Source organism: Tupaia chinensis, unplaced genomic scaffold (assembly GCF_000334495.1).
Source record: "Tupaia chinensis unplaced genomic scaffold, TupChi_1.0 Scaffold000335_1, whole genome shotgun sequence".
Taxonomy (NCBI): domain Eukaryota; kingdom Metazoa; phylum Chordata; class Mammalia; order Scandentia; family Tupaiidae; genus Tupaia; species Tupaia belangeri.
The window spans coordinates 2,142,796-2,153,766 of record NW_006159829.1 but is presented as its reverse complement, the minus strand read 5'-3'; the positions used below and the strand labels follow the sequence as shown (position 1 = coordinate 2,153,766).

Here is a 10,971-nt window from a genome sequence, read left to right as displayed (position 1 = left end):
GGGGGGGAGGGCCTGCAGGGAAGTGACAGACACACCCACACGTCACCTGGAGGGACGTTTATTGAGCCAAACTAAGTGACAGGCACAGGTGTGCCCGCATGGGGGGGGAGTCGCGCACTATGCAAGAGGCGTGTGCAGGGGAGGTGGCACCCACGCACGCTGGTGGCGACATTCACCCACAAGGAAGGACGGAAGCAGGGCTCCACGGAGTCGATGGACACACCGCCACTTTATCCCACCTGATACAAACCAGGCATGTGTGCGATCCCTGCCCCTCGTGGAGGGGAACACTCGTGCCTTGCACCAGGGCTAAGGTCGACACGGGCAGCCGTGGCGCTCCTTCTCAACAGGCTGCAAGACGTCCTGGCCCAGCTCACAACGGAGCACAACGGGTCCGAGGTGCCCAGGCGTTGCTCCAGGGACAAGGGGCAGTTTCAACGACGGGTCACCCTGGCACCAAGACAGGCTCGGCCGTGGCCGCTGCCTGCTGCACTCCAGAGGCCTGGGGGAACGAAGAGGAAGCCGCTGCGAGGTGGGTGCACTCAGCTGTCCTGCAGGCCCCCAGGACGGGCTGGCCGAGAGGCCATTTCCAAGCTGGGGCTCCACCTGTGGTGACGGGGACCCGTGTGCTGGCCCCTGGCATGCTCATCCTCTCCCCGGGGGGCCCCGGGCACAGCCCGACTGCCACACCTGAAGAGCTCCCAGACCCAGGCCTGCAGGGCCCGGCGGGAGCAGGGGGGCCTCGAGTCTGAGTGGCACTGGGAGGGCACACGCAGCGGCTGGCTGTGGGAGGGCAGCAGTGACGGGGACACGTGCGCCTGCTTTGGTGGCCACAAGTGGACAGCTCTGGGAGAGGGCAGGGGCGGGGAGTGGTACCCTGCCTCCTCTGGAGTTGGTGTCTGCTGTGGCCACAGAGGGCAGCCGGGCGGGCTGCGTGCAAACTGCCCGCCAGACGAGGGCCCGTTGGTAATGTCAGCGTCACAGGCTACGGGCCGATGCTGCTGGAAACTCTCAGCAAGGCCTGCCTGGCCCGGGGCCTGGACAGGAGCCCGCAGCCCCAGCTGACAGATCGGCCCTGGGCTCAGGGTGGGCCGCGCACCTGCTCGACGCTTGCTCCCTGGGCCCCACTGGGAGGGCTTGTGCCCACACAGTGCTGCTCCCAGGCCCAGCCCTCCCAGAGGCTGTGAGGCCTCCCAGGGTTGGCATCTGAGAGGCAGTGAACAGGGCTGGGGGTTCAAAGACCCCTGCCCTAGGCCAAGGAAGACAGGACATCACTTCAGGCACTCGGGGACGTGTCCATGCCTGCAGGACCCCCACCCAGGGCCACCTGCATGCAGCACTGGGCACCATGGAGATGCTGCCCACACACCTGGCTCGATGTCGAGACCCCCCGGCCATGGCCTGTGCCGACCTGGGCCCCAAGCTGACCACGCGATCTCACACAGACCACCTACCAGTCTCCTTTCAGGTTAAAAGGCCACGCATGAACCGTGGGCTGCCGCGAGCCGACCCGCCGCGGCCCCCGCCCTGTGCCTGTGGCCCCGGGAGCACACGCCCAGGTGTAGCGAGCCCCACACCCTCCTGGTGCAGGTGCGCTGTGCCGACGCCTGCCTTCCTCCAGCTGCCCAGAGGTGAGGGGAGGACGCCGGCACCGCCCACTAGTGCTTCGTCAAGGCATCTCGTCACGAGGAGATGCTGAGCCAGAGGGCGCTGCTCGGCCCCAGCCTCTGGCAGAGGGTTTCTGGGTCACCAGGTCTGCCTCCCGGGACAGCTGCTCCGGGGACCAACTGCACACCTGCCCTGGGTCCCACCCCCAGCCCAGGCACCTGCCAGACCGGCGGGCTGCAGACACCTGAGGCCTCACGGCGTTAACTCTTGCTGAGTGCCACTATTCTCAACGACCGTAACTGGGCCTGCGCAGGGCACACACAGCCTGGACTGTCACCTCCGCTCACAGCCAGGCCGGGCTGAGCTCGAGGGCTAGCACCTCGCTCTTCTGCACACGTGATGGCCAGGGCTCCAGCTGGTGTGTGCCGGGCCTGGCCCCTGGGCCCTTGGATGAGGCTGTGCTGTCCAGGGGGAAGGGTGGGGCTCCTGTCAGGACCCAGGGGCATCTCGGTGCGGGTCAGCCCCTATCTGCTCTCTCTGCTCCTTGCTGCGGAGGGCTCACTGGCGTGGGGAGGCCACCACGCAGGGAACCCGCACGGTCCTGGCCACAAACACGCCACCTCCTGGGAGGGCCGAGCACTTCCAGCGCAGAGAACTGCACGGAGAGCTGGCCGAGGTTGCCGGCCCACAGCGGCCAGAGGTGCCCACCTCCCCATGGGAGGGGGCAGCAGGGCCCGGGCAGGGTGGCAGCGACAGGCAGCATGTTCAGACACACCGTCCTCACCCACGCAGCAACCACAAGGCCATCCCCCAGCTTTCCCACACACGGGAAACGCTCGCATCCTGCCCTCCGGGCCCGGCCCTCCTGGCTATGAGCACACACCGCGTGGACAGGGACTGGCTGCCCTCAGAACACCTCCGAGTGCCACCATGGCTGTCATGTAGACGAAGCAGGCATTCCTCTGGATACACAGAAAATTCAAGTAATTTATTTAAAAACTGCTTCTTTTCATCTTGAAATATATATATATATATATATATCTATATACTTGCTTTAGAATGGTCATATTGCAGCATGGTTCTCATGCACCTTAAAGTACTTTATTTAAAAACAGCGACTTGCGGCGGTGGGGGTGTAAGCGCCGTGTCCTGCTCGTGCAGGCCTCCCTCTCCTGGTCTCAGCGACCGTCTCCGGTCGGGAGGAAGGAACCGCACACACATCCCACGCAGCCGCCGCGCTGGGCGCCAGCTCTCCAGTGCACTGCATTCTCCGGCCCGACGACAGAAGCTTCTCTGTGCCTGGTCCCAGTCCGGCGCGGCACGGAGCGCAGGTCAGCAGTTCGAGTTGGGCAGGTCCCAGCACACCCGAGGTAGCCATGCGGCAAGACTTGGGAGGTAGGCCATCTGCAGCAGGCGGTTGACGGTCCAGAGGCGAATCCAGGTGCCCTGCCAAGGACTTCCTCCCGGGACAAGAGAGGTGGTCTGGAGGAGCCCAGGGCCCCCTGGGAGGGCCCTTCTGACAGGTGGGGTGGATCGGGGTCTGGACACAGACATGCTTACACACATACACATGTGGGCGCAGAGTGAGAGTCCCGCTCCCGGCCCCGTGGGTGTTGCGGCCCTGGACTCCGCAGCGCACACACGCAGCCGCCCCAGGGCTGTCCTCCCAGCTTTGGTTTCTGGCCATTCCCACTGGCCACCAGGACCAGGCCGCCCTGGGCACAGTCCATCAAGCTCTCCTGAGGAAAAGCAGAGCTGCCGTTCTCCCAAGAAAACCAGTTATAAGAAAAAAAATGTTTCCTAAAATGATCATAAAGAAAAACCCTCTCCAACTGCCATGGCGCCCAAGGCGAGACGAGGCCTGACGCCATGGCGTCCCCGCGGGCGTGCGCAGAGCAGAGGCCGGCCATGGCCCGTCTCCGTGCTCCGATGAGGGCAGAGGGCGCCGAGGCACCGCTCTCACTAGTTTCAGAAATGCAAAGCCTCGTTTCTTTCGAACTGCTTATTGTCTACATAGTAAGGGTTTTGCAATTTAAAAACATGCAGAAGAATATACCTGCAGAATAAAAGACAGAGTTGAAATTAAAAGACCTTTTTCAATTAAAAAAAGATTTCAAATGATTTTCTTTAATTGGGAAAAGGCCATCAGTGCGGTGCGTCTGTCTGGCGTTCCTGCTTGGCCCTCCGGCTGGCAACGGCACGAAGGAACTCCGCGTCAGCAACCACGCCAGCGCCAGCGCCTCTCCTGCAAGGGGTGGCCCGGGCCTGTGCCCACCGCGTGGAGTGTGTGTAAACGGGGGTGCGGCTCAGACCACGGACTCCGCCTCCACCTGCAGGCCCTCCTTCCGGGACAGCTTCAGCACGGTGGGCTTCTCACTGGGCCCCCCGCCGCCATCGTCCCCACCTTTGCCGCAGGGCTGTGGGGACAGGCCTTTCTGCTCCTCCTTCGCCTCCTCTGAGGCCTCAGGATAGATCACCAGGAACGTGGCCGTCAGGAAGCCCAGGAAAGAGCCCACGGAGGCCACCATGGGGATGACACGAACAGTCCCCACTGCGTCGACCACGCCCCCGAGGGCGGATGCCACCAGAATCTGGGAGATGTAGACCTGGCAGGACAGGATGGCGCAGTCTATGCCGAAGCCGCGCTTGGAGTTCCCGGGACTGTGGTGGACGTACTGCAAGAGAAGAGAGGCAGCGTGAGCGCCGCAGCGGGGTGGCCGCGAGCTCAGGACTGCGCACCGCGCTTCCTGACTGCTCCTGCCCGCCTCCCAGACGCCCGTCTCCCAGACCCCCGCCTCCTGGTCAGCATGACGCCGACGGCAGGGACAGACGGCTCTAGCTCACGGCAGAAGACGGAAGTGGAAGGCACTTCGCCGCCCCAGCAGGACACAAGCGCCCAGGCGTGGGCACCACCTCCAGGAAGGTGGCATGGCCGGGCTCAGCCCGTGTTGCCCTCCCAGTGGGCTAGGGGCACGGGTGCCGTGAGCTCCTGTCAGGGCTTCCAGCAGCACAGCTGCACAGGGCCGCGGGCAGTGCATGGGCAGCCTCGCCGCACGGACTGGGCGAAGGTGCAGAGGAAACCCGGCGGAGCCCACCACAGGGACCAGAGCCAGGACTCGCAAGAGGCGGAGAAGGGCCGAACCACCGGGAAGACGAGAGACAAACCGATTCTCTGTGCGTACTCACGTCCTTGTGGGTGGCACAGACACGTGGGAGATGTCAACACGCCTTTTCTAAACAAGCAACAGTAAGAGAACGGAGGACTTAAACGACGACCCAGTGTACCTGCTGTGCGGTGCAGAGCACGTCCTGTACAAGGACGGTTGTAGATCTGTGACATGGCGGCCACAGAGAAAGTCTCCGTGAACCTAGGGCTCGAGTCCCACAGAGCGTGTTCTCTGGCCACTGCGAATCACACTAGGAGTCACGAACGACATGGCAGCTGGAGAACCCCACTAGCTAGAAACTCGTCAGGGAACCTCTACCTAACTCCTGGCTCAGAACAGGACTCACGACGCAAGCTAGAGACACTCCTGAAGCGGCTGAGCGTTTCAACTTCCAAGGGAACTAGTAGCCTGGAACGCCAGGGTCAGGCCGAACCAAACTCCGGAACTAGGAAACGGCGACTTAGATGGAGAAACAGCAGACGGCAGATGTGTGTGCTCTTCCAAAACCACGTGGGAAATGGGGGTTACGAAAAAAATACGTGGATTTCAAAGCTTTTTGCCCCAAAAGAAATTTGTACTTTTTTTAAAGGTTCTTGCCATAGTGCACGAGCACTCACTGGAGAGACAGTGAGAGAGCGTGGGGGCTCCCCGGGAGGATGGCCACGCCGCAGTCCCGCTCCTCCGTCCTCTCCCTGGGGTTTGGGCAGACACGCACACATGGCTGCCGGGATGGTCTCAAACTGCGGTCGGCCCACTGGGATGACTCCTGCTGCAAGTCCAGTGACCTACCTCCAATAAATCTGTACTTTTCCTTCCATTTCCCACAAACTTTTTGAAGTCTTCTAGCAAAGAACAGCAATTACTAGAATGCGACACAAATATGTAGCAGAGGGGATTGTGAGTACCAGAAGTTCTTTGAAGACACAAAAGTGTGGCCGGCAGATGGCGTGGTGGTTAGGAGTGCTGGACTCCCACATGGCCGACCCCAGTTTGAGTCCCGGACCTGGTGGCTTGCTTTCTCACTTTCCTTTTTTGCTCTCTCTGTCTCTCACTCTGTCCCTCTCTAGTCAAATAAATAAGTAAATAAAGTTAAAAAAAACACAAGAAACCCCAAAAAAACCCACCACCAAGGTGATAAGCTCCCGAATAACCAATATGAGACCTGGGGAGGGAGTCATCGCTACAGTTTCTACCGTATTAGATCACAGGAGAATGCTACTAACAATTTAATGCCAATAAAACTGTCGGGACAAATTCCCAGAAAAACACAACTTCAAGCACCCACCTTTGCAGTAAGATAAGAACTATTTTGCTGTAGATTTTGAAAGAGCAAGCTCACTATGCCCACTCCACCGTCCTGGAGGTTCTGGTCACGGCAGGGACAATGCATAGATATCAGGACTCGGAAAGAAGAAATCAAACTCGTTGGACACGCGTGACGTGGTCACGTATGCAGAGAGTCCCAAGGACACTAGTGGTGATGAGAGCTAGCACAAAGAACGACCAAACTCAGGCAGCACCTGGGCCTACGTGGGAGCAATGCCCAGGGGCCAAGCTGTGTCCGCTCGAACCACACACGGACACGCGACATCTACTCCACGTGGCTCACAGTGCAGAGCACCGGAACAGCAAAGGTACAGACAGGCGTGTTCTGTGACAGCCCGAGCTGGAAGTCGCCAACGTTCCGTCAAAGAAGGACAGATGGAAGGATAGCAACATACACGAGATGCCGTCACCAATGCTGGACTCCCACATGGCCGACCCCAGTTTGAGTCCCGGACCTGGTGGCTTGCTTTCTCACTTTCCTTTTTTGCTCTCTCTGTCTCTCACTCTGTCCCTCTCTAGTCAAATAAATAAGTAAATAAAGTTAAAAAAAACACAAGAAACCCCAAAAAAACCCACCACCAAGGTGATAAGCTCCCGAATAACCAATATGAGACCTGGGGAGGGAGTCATCGCTACAGTTTCTACCGTATTAGATCACAGGAGAATGCTACTAACAATTTAATGCCAATAAAACTGTCGGGACAAATTCCCAGAAAAACACAACTTCAAGCACCCACCTTTGCAGTAAGATAAGAACTATTTTGCTGTAGATTTTGAAAGAGCAAGCTCACTATGCCCACTCCACCGTCCTGGAGGTTCTGGTCACGGCAGGGACAATGCATAGATATCAGGACTCGGAAAGAAGAAATCAAACTCGTTGGACACGCGTGACGTGGTCACGTATGCAGAGAGTCCCAAGGACACTAGTGGTGATGAGAGCTAGCACAAAGAACGACCAAACTCAGGCAGCACCTGGGCCTACGTGGGAGCAATGCCCAGGGGCCAAGCTGTGTCCGCTCGAACCACACACGGACACGCGACATCTACTCCACGTGGCTCACAGTGCAGAGCACCGGAACAGCAAAGGTACAGACAGGCGTGTTCTGTGACAGCCCGAGCTGGAAGTCGCCAACGTTCCGTCAAAGAAGGACAGATGGAAGGATAGCAACATACACGAGATGCCGTCACCAAAGCATGTGGGCACATCACGGCCAGCACGGCTTGCTCAGACACAGACCTGCGACCACACCCCGCAGCCTTTGGGCCGACCGAGCACACACACAGACCTACGACAGCACCATGAGGAGGCTGGGAGGTGCAGGGGCTGCTGGGCTCCGCCCGTGTCCCTCCTTCCCCAAGCAGCGGCTTGCTGGTGACTTGGTGGTTATGTGTAACTTCATTTAAAAAGATCTTGGGGCTGGCGGGCATGCCACGGTTGATGCGGCTGCAGCCCACAGGGACGAACGTGCGTGAGTCCCAGACCCGGCATGATCTTGCACAGACATGGAGGAGGGGCTGCACTGTGCTGTCCCCTGGAGGGTGCTTTCTCACTTTGTCTCCCGCTTTCTGTCTCCCTCTGGTAAGCAGAATTTTTAAAAAGCACCTGTTTATTCTCCTTTAGTAAAGCATGCAGGAGAGAAAAGGGTATGCGTGGTGGAGGACCCTTCAGAGGGTCCGGGTGAGGCTGAGCACCACGGCCCACCTGCGCACTGGCACGGGACGTGCCCCAGTGTGAGCTCTCCCCGTCTAAGTGCTAGGATGGAGATGTTCTGGAGATGAGGTTGGCGGGGACGCCATCACAGCCACGGGGCTGGACTTCTCACCTCGATGAGGCTGCCAGGGGCTCTGCACTTACCTGGGTGGTCTGCACCGCCGTGACTGGACGGTGCTGGCCCACAGCTTCCCTAGCCAGGACCCACAAGTGCCCCTGCTTCCCAAAGCCTCGAAGCAGCTGCTGGGCCCGCAGGGCAGGCAGCTGCTGAGGTGCCGAAGACCTGTGCAGGCAGGGCTGAGCAGGCAGGTGACTGCTGGTTTCATCAGGGCTGTTTCTGACCTGGGGACACCAGTGTCCCGAATGCCCACGGGTGGGCAGAGCTCTGCACAGGGAGAGGAGCACGGGCCCCGGGCCAGACGGACCTTGCCTGGTGCTGGGGCTGAACACGGGTCTGTAGGCCGTGTGCCGCCCACCCTGCCACAGCGCCTGGGCCAGACGCACCTGCTTGATGTCGTGGTAGTGCCCCAGCAGGGCGTAGGGGCAGTAGGAGATGCTCATGGAGACAATGCCCATGGTGCTGATGGTGACCATGGCGACGTAGGCGTTGGGGAACATGGCCATCACAGCTGTGCCCACGGAGAAGCCCAGGGTGCCCAGCACGTAGATGGCCCTGACGCTCAGCTCGTAGTTGTCCAGGTACTTCTGTAGCAGGGCTGCAGAGAGGCCATGGGACAGGGACACACGTTCGCTCACACTGGGCTCAACGCCACACCCCACGCTCCCCCGCCACGTCTGCACCCTGACTGCCTAGCTGCAAACATCCCCTTCCCTGGGCGCAGCTCGCCACTGCACAGCCGGCATGTGATCGTGGACACTGCATCTCACAGGTCCACGCAGGCCTGGGGTCTGTGCCTCAGTAAGAGGTTGGCCCCACACCCCGGCCCTTCCCGGCCCACCGGGCCTTAGGCCAGCCATTGGCGGCTCCTGCGGCTACACCAGGACCGCTGCATTCCGAAGGGGCAGCACCGGCACCTGCACAGGAATGTACCGCTGTCTCTCCTGGGCACTTTGGTGGCCTCCTGCCCTCCCTCCTTGACCTGGCGGCTCTCCCTAACCTCCAGCTCTTCCCCGAGAACTCCACTAATAAGTGGTGACCGTGACATGTCACTGTCACTTGGCCTCTGGCTGACACACGGCATTTCCTGCTGTCAGCCTCGAGCCCAGCTCAGCTGTGGTGCGGCTGGGCTCCCCGTCTGTGCTCAGACAGAGGGTGGCAGGCGAGCCCCGGCCGGCCTCGGCCAGGAGTCCCCACCACGATCATGCCTGCCCCAGGGGAGCACGAGCACACGGCACCCAAGACTGGGGGCTGCTGCCCCGACCCCCACCAGCAGGATGGAACCTACCTGCGGGGACAGGTCTCTCACGCATAGCAGGCCAGATAGCCCCTGGCCCGCTGCTGACTGCTACTGTGTCCCCCAGGGCCGGGCCTGCATCCAGCTGGCAGGGTAGGTAGGGGCCCACACACCCCATCGACACTGGGTAGTGTCCCTGGTCAGCCCGACGGGCCTCGGAAACAAGCACACGCGGGCCTGTTTCCTGCGACACCACTGCGGGCGTGTCTCCCAGAGAGACGGACCTGTTCAGCAGCAGTCAGGGCTGAGGGGCTGAGTGGCCCGCATTTCCGGCTGCTGAGCTGCCCTGGGAAGTGCCTGCCGGGCTCACCTGAGCAGATGGCACCAGTGGCTGCGTAGACGACCAGGCCCCAGCAGCCCATCTTCACCCCGGCGTTGTAGGCGTGCCAGGCGGTGGAATTGGATGGCGCCTGTTGAGAGGAGAGGGGTCAGGAGGCACGTGCCAGACTTCACGCATCAACTGGGCTGCGTGGGTGACTGCAGGGGAGGGACAGGGGCTCTGGGGGAGCTCGGCCCGAGCCCAGGCCAGTCCCTGGTGGGGTTTCACTCCCTCCCACCCACGGATGGTCTGTGATGTGTCTCTGCCGTGCCTCTGCCACCCCAGTGAGGAGAGGTCTGCGCTCTCCAGGGGCTGGCCTGGCCTGATGGAAGTGACTCCCCGGAGCTGTGCCTCCGTCCGCCTGGAGTCACCACCCAGAGCAGCGTGGACTGGAAGGGGAGCGGCCACGTGGACACGAGCCCTGAGAGTGTGCCACGGCCATGTCGGCGCTCCGGGGCAGGGGCAGGTGCAGCAACACAAGGAGGGCCGCCCGCTGAGCCCTGCACAAGTAATAAACGGGTCGCCGTCCGAGCCGCCAGTTGGGCAGGGGCACACGCAGTGCAGCGGCAGCAGGATGCTCCCAAGTGTTCTTGTCTGTGACAGCGCTCGGCGCTCGGGACCACGCGCTACAAAGCCCGTCCCAGCTAGGGCACTGTGTCCACCCACGGGGCGGACGGCGTCTTCCAGACTCGAGTGCACCAGGCGGCGGCAAAGGTGGGCCGGGGCCGGGTGCCCGGGCGCTCACCTTGGGGTCGCCCTGGAAGATGACCTGGCCCATGAAGTCGGTGTAGAACACGGCCTCGGCGATGACGGAGAACCAGGTGAGGAGGTGGCACAGGCACAGGCGCGTCAGCTCGGGCGGCATCTTCAGCATGGACAGCCAGAGCAGGCGCACGGTGGTCTCGCCCTCGCCCTCCTCGCTCTCCGTGTCCCCGCTGGAGTTGGTGGCCCCGCTCTGGTTGCGGTGCCGGCACCGCTGCCGCTGCCGCTTCTGCAGGTCGTAGAGGTCGCTCATGCTGCGGGACGGCTTGATGAGCACCACGGCGTTGGCGCGGCGGTAGCGGTAGCAGTGGGAGCCGAGCTTGCCGTAGTAGGAGAAGGTGCTGGAGGCCTGCCGCCGGAACAGGTGCCTGCGCCGCCGCACGGAGCCCGCTGCGGCCGAGGGCCTCCCGTCCGCCCTGGGGTGGCCGCCCGGGACGTCCCTGGGAGCGGAGCCACTTCCGTTTGGGACTTTAGCTTCGTTCAAGTGATTATCGAGCAAGGTGTCGTCCTCACTCGCGTTTTCCCTGAGGAAGGTGGACAGGCGGGGCAGCTTGGCCTCCGGGAGCTCCTGGCTGGTGCTGCAGGGGCTGCTGGGGTAGGAGGCATCGTGGAAGATGGAGGGCTCGATGCCGTGCAGGAACAGCAGCTCGGCCGCCATGTCCA

At 61.5% G+C, this 10,971-nt stretch overlaps 1 protein-coding gene across 1 annotated transcript in view; it reads right to left on the bottom strand.

Moving 5' to 3' along the window:
* Positions 1-3,716: 3,716 nt before the first annotated feature.
* The window catches only part of SLC45A4 (solute carrier family 45 member 4), a gene marked incomplete in the record, with an annotated part of 35,229 nt that continues 27,974 nt past the window's right edge, over positions 3,717-10,971 (bottom strand). Inside the window, 4 exon segments of the mRNA XM_027773305.1 lie at positions 3,717-4,283; positions 8,317-8,528; positions 9,538-9,637; positions 10,292-10,961. Of these exon segments, the coding sequence (XP_027629106.1) occupies positions 3,915-4,283; positions 8,317-8,528; positions 9,538-9,637; positions 10,292-10,961 (1,351 nt within the window).